The sequence below is a fragment of the Miniopterus schreibersii genome, assembly GCF_964146895.1.
Source record: "Miniopterus schreibersii genome assembly, chromosome: 1".
Taxonomy (NCBI): Eukaryota; Metazoa; Chordata; class Mammalia; order Chiroptera; family Miniopteridae; genus Miniopterus; species Miniopterus schreibersii.
Genome location: NC_138101.1, coordinates 161,809,531 through 161,826,908, shown reverse-complemented (window position 1 = coordinate 161,826,908; position 17,378 = coordinate 161,809,531). Strand labels below are relative to the sequence as shown.

General features: G+C 34.7%; 1 protein-coding gene across 2 annotated transcripts in view; it reads left to right on the top strand.

Moving 5' to 3' along the window:
* The window catches only part of DENND4A (DENN domain containing 4A), a 96,838-nt gene that overhangs the window by 23,423 nt on the left and 56,037 nt on the right, over positions 1 to 17,378 (top strand). For both annotated transcript variants that reach the window (XM_081128872.1, XM_081128871.1), the window contains 2 exons: positions 5,190 to 5,522; positions 13,889 to 14,138. In XM_081128872.1, coding sequence (XP_080984998.1) covers positions 5,212 to 5,522; positions 13,889 to 14,138 — 561 coding nt within the window. In that variant the 5' untranslated portion in view covers positions 5,190 to 5,211. The remainder of the gene's footprint in view (positions 1 to 5,189; positions 5,523 to 13,888; positions 14,139 to 17,378) is intronic.

Below are 17,378 nucleotides of genomic sequence, written 5' to 3'. Positions count from 1 at the left end.
CTTACAATGCTTTCTTAATTTAGTTCCCATGAACCTTGAAGGAATAGAGAGCACATCCTTCTCATTTGCTATTCTCAAAGAAAATAGATTTATTTGAAATACTAGCTAAGCAGATATCTGAAATTTTAAGAAGATGCCTAAAACATTTTTATGACCTAATTCCTTAAGTTATCTATATTTTGTTGAATAAAGAAGAATTAAAAACAATAATTGGTTAATAATGTGGTATTACGTATTATTCAGCTTGAGTAAAGTTGTTTCAGGCTTTTATATTACTGTGAATACTTAGGGAACTGTTGGATCAAATGCTTGTTTTGCATGGTGACCCCCCAGTTTCCAAAATGAATTTAAAGAAATTTACCTAAAAAAAAAGAAAGAATAAAAGAAAGAAAATTTTATCTCTAATTGTTTAACAGTTTTTGCTTTGATGTACTGAACTAAAAACCCAACCAAGTTTTGTGTGTGACTAAGAATGCTTTCCTCAAACGCTCTTTCCAAGTAACTTCTGGTCACTTTTGCCAACAAGGGCATATTCTCATATCTATCTAGTATTTTCCCTTAAAGATCATAAATTTCACATGCCAATGGAAGTCTCTTGGCTTAATAAATTATTAGGAAATAATATTATTCATTTCTATATTAAATATTTTTTGTATTTCCTTTGCCATGTAGTTTTTAACAATGTCTTCTCCCTAGTTTCTAAATCTCAAATTTACTGTATAAACAGTTGATTTAAAACAAAAAGTAGCCTGGCTGGGCATGGCTCAGCGGTTGAGCATCAACCTAGGATCCAGGTGATCAGGATTTGATTCCCGGTCAGGGCACATGCCCGGGTTGTGGGCTCCATCCCAATGACTTTCTCATCATTGATGTTTCCATCTCTCTCTCTCCCTCTCCTTTCCTCTCTCTGAAATCAATAAAGATATATTTTTTAAAAACAAATAAATAATAAAAATAAAAAGTAGAGGTGCATTTTCAGTATTATAGACTTCCCAAATCAATTAAAAAGCATTTAGATCTTTCAAGAAGTCACATGAGTCCAGCCGGGCATGGCTCAGCGGTTAAGCGTTGACCTAGGATCCAGGCGATCGTGGTTCGATTCCAGGTCAGGGCACATGCCCAGGCTGTGGGCTCAATCAATGACCTTCTCATCGTTGATGTTTCTACCTCTCTCTCCCTCTCCTTTCCTCTCTCTGAAATCAATAAGTATATATTAAAAAAAAAAAGTCACCTGGAAATTGGCCAGCTATGTTCTTGGCATTATATACTTTGTCAACCATGCCTTAAAATATTTTGCCTTCTTTTCTAACCACTCTCCACCCCCAAATGAATAAATGGATAATAACAATAGCAACAACAAGGCAAGAGAACTGAGTGATATATAATTTACTTTTCTGTTAATAAATGTAAGAGGATTTTATCACCACTTTAAAATTAATTGTTCTTATGTCTTGATGAACAAACAACTTGTTCCTTTTTAGTAGTTATTTACTGTATTCAAATATGAATGAAAACAAGTTACTAAAATGTGTGAACCAGGAAGATCTAACAAAAACAAATTTTTCATACAAAGTTCTCCCAAATATCTGCTTATTAGTATAATAGCTATTGTTTTAATGGCTAAAATAGTAGCTTTCAAAAGACCTTATTAAATATATATATATGTTTTCATGATAATACTCTTTCCATTCTCTTTCCCCTTCTGCATAGCAAGACTTAAAACTATTATATGCCATAGTGACTATATGCTTTAGTTTAAATAACATGAAGCAAGAGTCTAGGAAAAAGGAAAATATTTGAACCTCTTTCATTATGAAGAGAGGAAAGTGCTCTTTCTACCAAGGTAATTTTTAAGAATAGTGTCTACTAAAAGCTTATCATTTAAAATTCATGGACACATAAAAGCACATAAATACTTATAGAGGCTGGTTATGTAACTTTCGACCTAGCATTTCAACTTCAATACAGTAAACCCTTGATTTTGCAGACCTCGATTTAATGGACTTTGGATTTAACGGACAAAATTTCTTGTCCGTATGTGAAAATTAACACCCTGTTCATTTTAAAATGCTTTTAACCAAGAGTTGCTTATAATTAAGAGGTTATTTTTTGTTATTAATTCACTGTTATTTTTAACAAATTTTAGTCAATAGGCCATATGTTAGAAAAAACACTATAGTAATTTTGACAGCATAAATATATAGACATCTATAGTCTACATATTTAAATCCAAGAGTAACCACTCATAAACAATATTCCGAGAATGATTAGCACCACTTCATACGAGGTAATTGGTTCTTTTGTTCTGTGGCCTGACTTTTTACAGCAGTTTCAAGGAGTGCCGATGTTCCCACGTGAACTATGCCACGCCCCAGCTGTGTGCATTTGTTTACACTCCGTGTCTGATGATTGTACCCATTTACTAGACTTATTCAGTATAAATTAAAAATTATAGCAGTACATATAGAAAACTTTTCTGTGAAATTAAACTTTTCATGCATACTTAATTTTAATTACACAAACGTGTTTACATAAGTAAAAACAGGTAAGTTTGTCAATTTTTTAACATACTCATTCAGAAAACATACTTATCATATAACTGTCTGTCGGATTTAATGGCCACCTCCTCACCCAAATTAGTCCATTATATCGAGGTTTTACTGTAAATTTATCTTAAAGAAATAAGAGTTGTAGCTAGAGGTTTATGTTCAAGTTTATTTATAATAGCATTTAAAAAATATTAGCAAAATAAGTAGAAGTAGAAATGATCGACAATTAGGAAATAGATCGATAAGGTTATGTTCATAAAATAAACTACTATGCAGCCATTAAAAATTACTTCAAAGACTATTTAATGAAATGAAGAAAAAATAGTGCTGCTGTTCTACTTTTTGAGAATGAATAGATGGTTAACTGGGTAACACTGGTTGTTTCTTGTGGAGTACCTGTTTTATGCAGTCAGCTGAGAGTGACTATTCGAAGTTTAACAGTCTTCTCAGAGGAACAGGTTTTTACCTTCTCTTTACTGTTCGTCTAGGAGGCATTCCTGAGAAGTTTATTTAAGCCCATTATCTTGTGCAAAAATCTTACGTGTAAGGGAATTGTTGTATAGGAGCCATGTGTATCTAAATAAAACAAGGAGGAATATTTGACCCTTCTTTAGGCTTGTTTCTTTTTTTTTTTTTTAAATACATCTTTATTGATTTCAGAGAGAGGAAAGGAGAGGGAGAGACAGATAGAAACATCAATGATGAGAGAGTCATTGATCGAGCCCGCAACCCGGCATGTGCCCTGACCGGGAATCGAACCCTGATCGCCTGGATCCCAGTTCGACACTCAACCACTGAGCCACGCCCAGCCGGGCTAGGCTTGTTTCTTAAACAAACAGGGGAGTAGTGTTAATATCTCATGACGTTAGGAATACTGAAAATTAAATGAGTTTTGGGATTATGATAAGTGTGGTGGTACTTATATCATAAACAAGTGTGCTACATAGAATTTCTTTGCCCTTGGGTATTTTGTACTCTATAAAAGAAGGTTGTTTATTTTAAACTAGTATTTTCTAAAGCATGTTCTAAGAATTTTTTCTAGTTTTTAAATGAGAAAATAGGGTTCATTGTTCAAATAGACTTGGGGCATCCTGGGTTAAACAAAGGTAATCAAGTACCTTTATCAAACGACTGCCAAGGCTTTAATATTTTTACATATGGTAAGTATACAAAAGAGGCATGTAGTATATATACCTAATTTATTTGTCCGCAGTATCCTTTGTTTGCATTTATTGGAACTAAGTCTGACATGAGACATGTGTTGGGACTTTTTTGTTTTAGATTAAACTTTTTTCCTGTAACTGTTATGTAAGTAATGACAGTAATGTGGGGGCGTAATCTCCTAGTTAAAGAGACACATAATGTTTAATTGATACTAGACAACTGAAGGAAATTTTCCTGTTAAAGTGTTTACAAATACATGATGGATTCTACTGTGTACTTTTTCTTTGAATTTGTTATTAGGATGCATTCCTGTTACAATCTCTGCCTTATTTTTGTTTGAAGTTCTGTTTGTTGTATCTGCTGAGACTCATTCAAAGTGGATTTTCTTTTTGTGTGTTTTTGTAGTTTTGGAATAAGAGGTCATGTTCAGTTGGGCTTTATCTGTGTAAAACCTGGGTTGAGGGTGTACCCTCTAGAACTGTTTTGCATTTGCTTCCCCAGGGGTATCACTAGCCTGGGAACACAGTTATTGTTAATATCTCAGTTTGGAGCTTCCTGGGACCATGGCTTAAGGTCAAACCTCAAATCCAAGTGTGAGCAGGCCTATTGTTATACATTCACTGAGACTTTTTACCCTCCAGAGCAGGGCCCAGATTGAGGCAAACTTTATTATCTCCCCATACCAGTAGATGGATTTTTAAAATTCACTCTTTAACTGGGATATAGTCCTTTGAGGTTCTTGACTTTTTACAGGTGTCTCAGTTCCAACTCCCTGTCTTATATGATCTCAGGGTCTTGTCTTCTGTCTCAATGACACCTTTTTTTTTTTTAACTTTTAAAAAGTATAATGGAAGGGAGAGGGAGAGAGATGGAAACATCCATGATGAGAGAGTCATTGATCAGCTGCCTCCTGCACACCTCCCACTAGGGATCAAGCCCGCAACCCAGGCATGTGCCCTGACGGGGAATCGAACCGGGATGTCCTGGACCATAGGTCAATGCTCAACTGCTGACTCATGGCAGCCAGGCTCTGTGATACCTTTTAAAACACAAACCCCTTGATTACTGAAGAGGTCAGCAAACTTCCCCCACCCAGTATCAGCTTTATATACTGCATTCTGGCCTTTGGTTTCCTCACTGTTTTGGGGCCCCGGGAATTTCCCTTACATTTTTACATGTTAATCTAAGCATTTAAAAGGATATGAGGATTTTATTTTCTGCCTACTTAGGTAATCTAGGCATCCATATTGCCAAAAATGGAAATTCTCATATTTTATAATCATAAATAATGCTAACTATATTCTCATTTTTAAAAAATGCATACTTTTTATGTAAGAAAGTGAAATGTATACTAGTGTGTTTATCAAGGCAGTAGTGCTCTTTTTGTAGTTTTTGTTTTGTTTTTATTTGCACACAAACCACTTATATTTATTTGGTTTATTATAGGAAAATAATAGTCTTTTACTTTCCTTTTAGATGTAACCTTCTGGAATGGAAGATGATTGAAGATAAAGGGCCTCGTGTTGCTGACTACTTTGTTGTAGCAGGATTAACTGATATTTCAAAACCTCTTGAAGAAGAAATTCATTTCAATGATGCCTGTCATAAAGTAGCTAAACCAAAAGAACCTATCACAGATGTTTCAGTTATTATTAAATCTCTTGGGGAGGAAGTGCCACAGGATTATATGTGTATTGATGTTACCCCATCTGGATTGTCAGCTGACCTCAATAATGGAAGTCTTGTGGGGCCACAGATTTACCTTTGCTATAGAAGAGGAAGAGATAAGCCTCCACTTACAGATCTGGGGTAAGTCTTTTTATTTTTTATTTTTTTATTTTTAAAATTTATCTTTATTTTTGAAAGTATTACAGATGTCCTCTTTTGGGGATAAGTCTTTTAAAAAAAAAATTATTGTTGCCTTGGCTGGGTGGTGCAGTTGGTTAGAGTGCTGTCCCTTGCACCAAAAAAAGGTTGCAGGTTCGATTCCCGGTCAGAGCACATACCTAGGTTGTGCAGGTTCAATCCCTGTTAGGACGTGAACCAATCGATGTTTCTCTTTCACATCGATGTTTCTCTCACTCTGTCTTTCTCCCATACTCTTTCTCTAAAAAATCCATAAAACATATCTTTGGGTGAGGATTTAAAAAAATTATTATTGTTATAGATCCAAAAAATATCTCTTATAGATTTTGAAGTTAACTGTTTAAATTTTTTCATTAATAGATATATGGCAGCTTTAGAAAATGGACATGTATATATCCAGAATCCTGTATTCACTTTGTTCATTATACTGTTTCAGTGTCCCTTTGTCCTACAGGTTCCCAGAACTTTCATCTTGTCTGAGTTTCTTTCTGTTGAAGGTAGGGGAGATGCCCTGGCTGGTGTGGTTCAGTTGGTTGAGCATCATCCTATGCACCCAGAAGTTGCCAGTTCAATTCCCAGTCAAGGCACATGCCCAGGTTTTGGGCTTGCTCTCCAGTAGGAGGTGTGCAGGAGCCAGCCAGTTGATGTTTTCCTCTCTCTCCTCCTCCCTTCCTCTCTATATCAATAAAGTTTTTTTTTAAAAAATCAATAAAAACTTTAAAAAAAAGTAGGGGAGAGAATTTAAAAAAAACATTTACAGAAAAGTACCAGAAAATTAATGTATTATCCTGATCATAAAATTTTAAGTTATTTTTAAAGTATGAGAAAGGGTGGTTTTTAAGCATCTAATATAATAATTATAAATGGATAAGTCTCTGCATCAAACAAGGATCTTGAGGTAAATTAGTGCTTTCCTTAGAATACTATATTGAACTTGGGGCTCCTTTTTATTTTTTATTTTTAAATATATTTTTATTGATTTCAGAGAAAGGAAGGGAGCAGGAGAGAGAGATAGAAACATCAATGATCAGAGAGTTATTGATTGGCTGCCGCCTGCATGCCCCCTGCCAGGGATCAATCCCGCAACCCAGGCATGTGCCCTGACTGGGAATTGAACCAGGATCTCCTCAATTGTAGGTCAATGCTCAACCAATGGGCTACGCTGGCCAAGCAGGGCTCCTTTTTAATATCACAGCTTTATTGAGATGAAATTCACATACCATGCAATTCACCCATTTAAAGTGTACAATTCAGTAGTTTTTAATGTATATATGGAGTTGTGCAACCATCACCACAATAAATTTTAGGACGTTTTTATAATGCCCAAAAGACTGCCTGTACTCACTATTCAGTTCTCCCTAGCCCCCTCAGCTCCAGGCAATCACTTGTCTACTGTCTGTTTCTACAGATTTGCCTATTCTGGACATTTTATATAAATGGAATTGTGTGTGTGTGTGTGTGTGTGTGCACTTTCACTTAGCATAATGTTGTTTTTTAATCCTTACCCAAGGATATTTTTTTCCATTGCTTTTCTTTTTTTCTTTTTCTTTTTTTGCTTTTTTAAAATCCATTGCTTTTCAGAGAGAGTGGAAGGGAGAGAGAAACATTGATTGGTTGCCTCCTGCACGCACCCGACCAGGGCTGGGATCGAGCCTGCACCCTACGCGTATGTGCCCTTGGTCAAATTTGAACCTGAGACCCTTCAGCCCTTGGGCTGACTCTCTAACTATTGAGCCAGACTTGCTAGGGCTCACTTAGCATAATGTTTTCAAGGTTTATCCATGTTGTAGTATGTGTCAATACTTTATTCCTTTATATAGCTGAATAATATTCCATCTTATGGATACACCAAATTAATTTATCCTTTCATCAGTTGATTGTGGGTTATTTACCTGTTTTGGCTATTAGGAAATATTCATGTAGAAGTTTTTGTATGGGCATATGTCTTCATTTCTCTTGTATGTTTATTTAGAAGTGGAATTGCTGGGTCATATGGTAACTGTGTGTTTAACCTTTTGAGAACGTGCCAGACTATTTTCCAAAGCAGTTGTACCACTTTGCATTGCCATTGGCACTGTATGAAGCGTCCAATTTCTCCACATCTTAGCCAACATTTTGCTTGTTATTTTGATTATAACTGTTCTAATGGGTATGAAGTGGCATCTCGTTGTGGTCTTTATTTGCATTCACCTGATGGCTGATGATGTTGAGCATCTTTCATGTGTTTATTGGCCATGTGTATATCTTTGGAGAAATGTCTATACAGAATCTTTTTCCTGTTTTTAATTGAAAAACAGGAGTTGTCTTTTTATTGTTGAGCTTTGAGAGTTCTTTACATATTCTAGGTGCAAGTTCCTTACCAGATACGTGATTTACAAATATTTTCTCCCATTCTGTTCTTTGTCTTTTCACTTTCTTTATGGTGTCCTTGGAAACTGAAAAATTTTTAATTTTGATGAGGTCTGATTTAACTATTTTTCCTTTTGTTGCTTATGTTTTGGTGTTGTATCTAAAAAGGCTTTTACTACTCTAAGGTATGAAGATTTATACCTAACTGGGAATTTTATAGTCCAGCCTTTACATTTAGGTCTTTGATCCATTTTGAATTAATTTTTGTATATGGTTGAGGAACTGGTTCAATCTTACCCTTTTGCATGTGGATATCCAGTTGTCCCAGCCCCATCTGCTAAAGAGAATATTCTTCTCACATTTTCAAAAATTAGTTGGCCATTGATGGGTGGGTTTATTTCTTGACTCTCAATTCTGTTCCATTTGTCTACATGTCTGTCCTTAGGCCAGTGCTACACAGTTTTTGATTACTGTAGCTTTGTAGTAAGTGTGTACATTGGAGTGTAAATATTCCAACTTTGTTCTTCTTTTTCAAGATTGTTTTGGCTATTCTGTGCCTTTTGAATTTTCATATGAGTTTTAGGATCAGCTTGTCAATTTCTGCAAAGATTGGGGTTCTTTTTAAAAGAGGAATACATACATATTTTGCACATACGTAAAAGAGGATTATTTAAATGTAAAGATATATAATTTTTTTAGTAAAAGAGGAACAAAATTTAAAGGTAGGAAAGTTGAAAGAAAAAGACCAAAGGAAGGCCAGTAGTGGCTCTAAGAATGTCTTCAAAATAGGTGAAGAGTTTACAAGAAATAAAGATTAGCCTTCTTGTTTCCATTGCTGTGTTATAAAAGGGGATGGGCTCTTAACTTACAATGTTTTGGTTAAAAATAATGAAGATATCAACATCCCTACTGATGTCACCAGAAGGGGCTATAAAAGTTCCATCTCCTAATATACTAAGTCAGAAAGTGTATATGTAGTCATGTTTACTAACACCTGAGGGAAGATAGGATGAGCTCCTGAATTTTCTTCTACTTTTAAAATTCTGTCATGTAATGGTTGATATCAAAAAGTTACTGTGGGGCAGCATGGACCTGGAGAGTATTATGTTAAGTGAAATAAGCCAGTCAGAGAAAGACAAGTATCACATGATCTCACTCATATGTAGAATATAATGAGAGAAAAAAACCTGATGAACAAAATAGATCCAGAGACATAGAATCATGGAACAGACTGATAAACCTCAGAGGGAAGGTGGGGGTGGTGGATTGGGTAGGGAGGGATGAACCAAAGAACTTATATGCATATGTGCATAACCCATGGACAGACAATAATGTAGGGAAGGCTTGGGGCGGGGGTGGTGGTGGGAGATGTGGAATGGAGGGGATCAGTGGGGAGGAAGGAACATCGGTAATACTTTCAACAATAAAGGTAAACTTTTAAAAATCAGTCTTCTGTTAATTCACAAATAATTGCAATAATTTTAAATTGGTTGCAGAACAGCTACTATATTGCTTCATGTGACGTTCACGTATTTAGTAAATGGCTTGGGAAAGTAAGTCAGATGTTAGATCTTGTTTTCAAAAGATTAGATAAATTGTTCCTATGACCACTGACTATCATCAGAATTTTAGCTTATGGATAAAGTGAAGGCAGTGTTGCAGATTCTCATTTGGGTGTTGGAGTTCCCTAGAGTAGAGATGAGGAATTTTCCAAGCATAGAAAGGATTCTCAAATAGGAAACGACTTGAACTGAAATAAACAAATTACTCTTATAGCTACCCTTATATGTTTGTCATTGTAAAGAATATGACATCATTCTTGCCTTTAAAATCTTACAATTTATTTATTTTATTTTTTATTTTTTCAATTACAGTTTACATTGAGTATTACTTTATATTAGTTTCAGGTGTCAGCATAGTGGTGTCATATATACTTAACAAAGTTTTCCCTCTGATATTTCCAGTACCCATCTGGCACAATACATAGTTATTACAATATTATTGGCTATATTTCCTGTGCTGTACTTTACATCCCCATGACTATTTTGTAACTGCAATTTGTACTTCTCAATCCCTTTACCTTTTTCACCCAGCCCCTCAACCCTCCTTCCCTCTGGCAACCATCAGCCTGTTCTCTGTATATAAGGGTCTGTTTCTATTTTTATTGTTTGTTTATATTGTTCTTTAGATTCCACATATAAGTGAAATAATATGGTATTTGTCTTTCTCTGACTGACTGATTTTACTTAGCATAATACCTGCTTGCTAGGTCCATCCATGCTGTTGCATATGGTAAGGTTGCATTCTTTTTTCTTTTTTTTTAATATGTCTTTATTGATTTCAGAGAGAAGAAGGGAGAGGGAGAGAGAGAGATAGAAATATCAGTGATGAGAGAGTCATTGGTGGGCTGCCTTGTGCACGCCCCCGACTGAGGATCAAGCCTGCAACCCAGCATGTGCCCTGAACGGGAATCGAACCCGATCGCCTGGATCTGAGGTCGATGCTCAACCGCTGAGCCACGCCCTGCCGGGCTAAGGTTTCATTCTTCTCTTATGACCAAGTAATATTCCATTGTATATATGTACCACAGCTTTTTTATCCATTTGCCTGTTGATGGATGCTTGGGTTGCTTCCAAATCTTGGCTGTTGTAAATAATGCTGCAATAAACATAAAAGTGCATGGTTTTTTTCGAGTTAGTGTTTTGGGTTTCTTTGGATATATACTCAGAAGTAGAATTGCTGGGTCATAAGGAAGTTCCATTTTTAACTTTTTGAGGAACTTCCGTACTGTTTTCCATAGTGGCTGCTCCAATCCGCCTTCCCACCAACAGTGCACAAGGGTTCCCTTTTTTCCACATCCTTGACAACACTTGTTTGTTGATTTATTGATGATAGCCATCTTGACAGGTGTGAGGTGATATCTCATTGTGGTTTTAATTTGCATTACTCTGATGATTAGTGACAGTGAACATCTTTTCATATATCTATTGGCCATCTGTAAGTCCTCTTTGGAGAAGTGTCTATTCAGGTCCTTCGCCCATTTTTTAATTGGATTGTTTGGGGGTTTTTGGTATTTAGTTTTATGAGTTCTTTATAAATTGTGGATATTAACTCCTTATCAGATATATCACTGACAAATATCTTCTTTAATTCAGTGGGTTATCATTTCATCTTGTTGATGTTGCTGTGCAAAAACTTTTTTGTTTGACGTAGTCCCATTTGTTTATTTTTTCTTTTGTTTCCCTTACCCTAGGAGATATATCATAAAAAAATATTACTAAGAGAAATGTCTGAGATTTTACTGCCTATGTGTTCTTCTAGGAGTTTTATGGTTTCAAGTCCTACATTTAAGTCTTTAATCTATTTTGAGTTTATTCTTGTATGTGATGTAAGAAGGTGGTGTAGTTTCATTTTTTTGCACATATCTGTCCAATTTTCCCAATACCATTTATTGAATAGACTGTCTTTACCCCAGTGTATGTTCTTACCTCCTTTGTCAGTATTAATTGACCACGTAGGTATGGGTTTATTTCTGGGTTCTCTATTCTGTTCCATTGATCTGTATGTCTGTTTTTATGCCAGTACCATGCTGTTTTGATTACTATAGCCTTGTAGTATCACTTCATACCAGGTAGCATGGTACCTCCAACTTTGTTCTTTCTCAAGATTTCTATGGCTAGTTGGGGTCTTAGGTAGTTCCATATAAACTTTGGAATATTTGTTCTAGTTCTGTGAAATACACCATTGGTATTTTAATAGGAATTGTGTTGAATCTATAGATTGCTTTGGATAGTATGGACATTATAATGATGTTCATTTTTCCTATCCATAAGCGTGGTATATGCTTCCACTTATTTGTATCTTTTTCAGTTTTTTTCTTCAGTGTCTTATTTCCCAAGTATGGTCTTTTACCTCCTTATTAAGTTTATTCCTAGGTATTTTATTCTTTTTGATGGAATTGTAAATGGGATTGTTTTCTTAGTTTCCCTTTCTGGTGGTTTATTAGTGGTATATAAAAATGCAACCAGTTTCTGTATATTTATTTTGTATCCTTAAAAGCTTACAGTTTATTTATTTATTTTAATTTATCTTTATTGTTGAAAGTATTACAGATGTCCCCCTTTTTTCCCCATTGATCCCCTCCACCCTACATCCACCCCACCCCCAGGACTTCTCCATACCATTGTCTGTGTCCATGGGTTATGCATTTATGCATGTAAGTTCTTCAGTTAATCTCTCCCCAGCCACCCACCCCCACCTTCCCTATGAGATCCTTCAGTCTGTTCCATGCTTCAATGTCTCTGGAACTGTTTTGTTTATCAGTTTATTTTGTTCATTATAATCCACATATGAGTGAGATCATGTGATACTTGTCTTTCTCTGACTAGCTTATTTTGCTAAGCATAATACTCTCCAATTCCATCCATGCTGCCCTAAAGAGAAGAGATCCTTCTTTTTCATAGCTGCATAGTATTCCATGGAGTAAATGTACCACAGAAAAGCTTACCGTTTAGACAGGAAAAGTCATCTAACAATATAAAAATAAAAAATAGTAATGCAAGATACATACAACAGCACAATATCTGATTAAAGAAAATAGACATCATACATATCACATGTATTTATATTCCATGTATTTTAAGAATATGTGGTAATAAATAGTGGGGGGGTTTCTGTGTTCTATTTTTATTTTCTTGTTTTCAATTGAGCATCTATATGCCAAGCACTATTTTGGAAATCTTACTTATACTCTCACCTAATTTTCTCAAGATCCTGTGAGTTAGATTTTCAAATTTTATAGCTGAGGAGTATGAGGCTTAGAGATTAAGTAACTGCCTAAGATAGTATAGCTAGTAACAAGTGGTAGGAATTTGAATTTAGATCTGTGTAATTTCTCTCTGTTACAACGACTTTTTTTAAGATTAAAACAAAACAAAACAGAAAAGAACAAGATCAAAAGGAGAAGTAAGAATAAGCAACTGAGCCAACAATAGGATAAACATAGTTGCTATGATTAAGCATCCAGTTTAGCTCTAAATTTTCCAAATAAAATGTTAAGAAAAGTTTTTTGTTTGCTGACAACCAGGACAAAAAGAACAATTAAAAATTACATTAGAAAGCAATAATTTGACCAATTTCTGGCACTAAATTTTCTTTATATAATGGAATTTTATAAAAGGGAATACTGACTGATGTTAAGGATTGCCTGTTACAACAATTTCTATAGCAAAAACACAATATAGTAGACCTTTAATTTTTTTTTTTTTTGATGCCAAGGACTTAGCTTTAAAATCTAATCAGTGAATTCTGTGAAAGAATTAAACTATATTATTCAAAGATGACATTTTCTTTGTTTCCCCAAGTACTTTTAGTATTTAGAAGACTTAAGGGATGGATGCCTGTCTTGTCCAGTATGAAAAGCCTGTGATTTTACTACGTAAAGAAGGAGGAGGGGAAAAAAGCCTATGTCTTTCACCTATACTTTTGAGGTTATTTTCTCTTTTAAAGACTAAAATTATCTCTTAAACCTGAGGGAAGTATTGGAAGTAAAAGTATGCAGGCAGGTTCTGTACCCTCTGGTTAAGGAGTCTTTTGTAAAATTTTAATTTTGGCCACAATACAAAGTTGCTTTTTCTCAAGAAGATGCTTGGTTTTAGAGACAAAAATAAATAAATAGATCCATTAAATGGAACACTAAAACAAGTACCTTTGCGCTTAATCGTTGCCATCCTGTGGTTTATGTTTACAAACACAAAGGTTAATCTGAATTTTTCTTACATTATTTAAATTGTTGGTAGGGAAAACAGTTATCCTCTAATTTTATATGGGACTGTGCAATTCAAACTTGCAATAAGATTGGAATCTCTGCTACATCTAAGGATCAATTCATGACACCTGATAATATTACCTTTCATATTTGAGGGTGCTTTGTGTACTTATTTATTTAACTTATTTTTTAGGGTTTTATATGACTGGAAAGAAAGATTGAAACAGGGGTGTGAAATTATTCAGAGTACTCCCTATGGACGCCCTGCAAATATTAGCGGCAGTACCTCATCACAAAAAATTTATATCACTTACCGAAGAGCCTCTGAAAACATGACTCAGAATACACTGGCTGTCACAGACATATGTATTATTATACCCAGTAAAGGAGAAAGTCCACCACACACATTCTGCAAAGTCGACAAGAATCTCAATAACAGTATGGTAAGTGATTTTTGCACTAATAAAATTAGCCACTGATGGAAAGACCATAATGTAAAATCTTTGGAAAACAGCAAAGCACAATTACTAAATTAAAAATAATGTTTTTAAAGATGTTGGATATTTTATTTTTAGGTAAGTACTTTAGTTGTACTTTCAAAAGGAGTTATGCAAAAAAACATTTTTTTAATTAAAAAAAAATTTCCCCTATTGCAAAAGTAATGCACTACCCAAGGTTAACCCTTCCCTCCATTTGTGCACTAGATCTATATCCTTACCTATTTGATGACGTGACTTTAGCAATTCTCCTTACTTTCTTTGTGAGTCATCAATTTTTCTATTGGGTTATTTCCTCCAGCATGCAAACCATGTTTCTCCCATCTTTACAAAACTTGACCCTTTTATCCCCCCTTCATCTTTTGCCCCCTATTTCATTGTTCTCCTTTACAATAAAATGTCTCAAAGAGTTAATTATATTCTGTCCCCTTCCTCACCTTGACTCTTCAGTTAGGCTTTTGTCTCCACCATCCCACCAAGATTGCTCTTGTTGCATCTAATGATCTGTTCTTCATCTTATTTTCGGTAGGTTTTGACAAAGATGATCACATCTTTCTTCTTGAAACAGTTGCAGGAAGAGATGTATTCTTTTTCTATGCAACCTCTTCCTCCTACCTCACCAATCATTCCTTTTCTGCCTTTGCTGATACCTTCCCATCTCCTTAACCTCTACACAATGGAATGCCCTAAGGGTTAGTCTGTAGACCATTTATCTTTACCACCTAAGCTCACACCCTTGATGATCTAAATTCAGGCTATGTGTGGATGACTTTTAAATGTATGTATGTACTATGTATGTATTAAGAAGAAAAAAACCCCAATCTAATGTACATAAGAAAATGTATGTTGAATTTTTCCTCAAGTTCCTACGTGATTTTTGTACCCAGTTTATAGCTTTGGCCTTAAAAAAAGCCTCTTCCACCTCTCCACTACCCATTAAGCTTATGTACAGAAAGAGTTTTGAAGAATTATTAATTTTTAAACTTTGAACTATAAGCCTTAAATTATTTGGATTTGTATTGATTTAGAATAGAAGTATAATATTTTAGAGCTGGAAGAGAACTTATGAACGGTCATGTGATGCCAAAATGCAAAAATCTGTAGTTAAGGATATGTAGCCCAGGAGTTTTGAGTCACACAGTTTAACTCTTGGCAAATTTGGGACTCTCTACTCAGTTTTTGACTCATTGAGAGTGTTTTTTCATACCTTATGCAAATGGCTCTTGTTTTACAGTCTTTCAAAAATGTGAGTATTTGATTTAGCAAGTTTACTTAGAAAAATAGTTATTAACAAAGCAAGTAATTAAATCATGTACCTAATTCCTAAAAAAAAAAAAGCATCTGAAAGTACTTTTTTGCCATGGTAAATCACAATACAGATAGTTTATAGGTTAAACATTTAAAGTATTTTTAGAACAATGCTCTTCCCACTTTCTTTTTTGCTCAATCTTGTATGTGAAAAAATTTAGAAAACCCTCTTTTAGTTTTGCTATCATGGTTATTTTCCTCCAGAGCCCTATAATTTTTATTGTATCTCTGAACTTCTATTTTTCATTTTAGAATATTCCTTTTGGTTTCTACCATATCCAAATGGTCATATAGCTAGCTCCCTTTTTATCATCACAAAGGTTATCAGTGAAAGTTTTTTAATCTTCACGAAATTTGGCTTATTGGGAACTGGAGTTGGGACTCTTCAATAGAGAGCCCTTTATTTCTAAATTTTTTACTCACCCAATAAACTAAAAGTCCAGTTTGACTTACATTCATAATATCCACTTGACTTTTACACATTCATTCTTTTGATAGAAAAATACTAAAGCATTTATAAAAACAAAATTCTAACACAGCAATGAGCATAATTTAATGCCCTAAGCACGATTTAACAGTTTATCTCGTGGAGACACAGAAAAAATGTTTTATGCCTGTGCTTGGTAGCTCAGTTGGTTAGAGCGTTGTCCCAATACACCAAGGTTATGATTCGATCTCAGGTCAGGGCACACACAAGAATCAACCAATAAATGCATAAATAAATGGAACAACAGATCAGTGTTTCTCTCTCTCTCTCTCTCTATCTTTCCCATTCCCTCTTCTTTCTCTCTCTATAATCAATAAATTTTAAAAAGTAGAAAAATGCTTAAGAAAGCAAGAAAAATTTCTTGATGTTGAGCCAGTGTATTGCAACATTGTTTGTAATAGCCAAAAGAAAAAAAAAGAAACAACCTAAGTGTTCATCAGTAGAGGAATAGGTAAAATAAACTGATTCATTTATTAATGGAATACTATCCAGTAGTTCAGAAAAGGAAATTAGATCAACTCCACTAATTCCCAAAAACATGTTGATGAGTAAAAAATTAAGCTATAAAAGCATATATTCAGTATGTCATTATTTATGTAAAATTTAAAATGCATAAAACAATAATACATACACATAGGTGTGTATATTTGTATAGTAGAAATTTTTTAAATGCACGTAAATGAAATGCACTGGCTTTAGGTTAGTAGTTAACTCTGGAGAACAGAAAGGAGTAGAAGATGAGGCTTTAGCTAAAGTGTAATTTTTTGTTTCTTTATAGATTAAAATATCTGAAGCAAATATGATAAATTGTTAACATTTGTTAAATCTTGGTGGTAAGTAGGTGTTTGTTATAGTAGCCTCTTAATATGTAAAAAATATTTCTTAGCCCTGGCCAGTGTGGCTCAGTTGGTTGAGCATCATACTGTGCACCAAAAGGTCACTGGTGCAATTCCTGGTAAGGGCACATGCCCAGGTTTCAGGTTCAATCCCCAGTTGGGCTGCGTACAGAAGGCAGCTAATAGATGTTTCTCTTTCCCATAGATGTTTTTGGGGTTTTATTCTTTCTCTCTCCCCCTTTCCCTTCCTCTCTTTCTAAAAATCAGTAGAACATATTTAAATATATATATTTCTTAAGTAAGTTTATTTTCTCCATATATCTGTCCTCAGTACTATGACTCTATCCTCATGTACTAGTTTATGCAGGTACTCTATCATGTGTGCACAAACATGTCCTGACTAATTTAACACATATTTATTGAGCATTTCTACATAGTAGGCACAGTTTTAAGTACTACAGATAAAGTAGTGAACAAAACAAAGCCCTTGCCATCATAGAACTTATATTTTAGTGGTGAGAGGCAGATAATAAATAAGAAAATATGCAATATGCT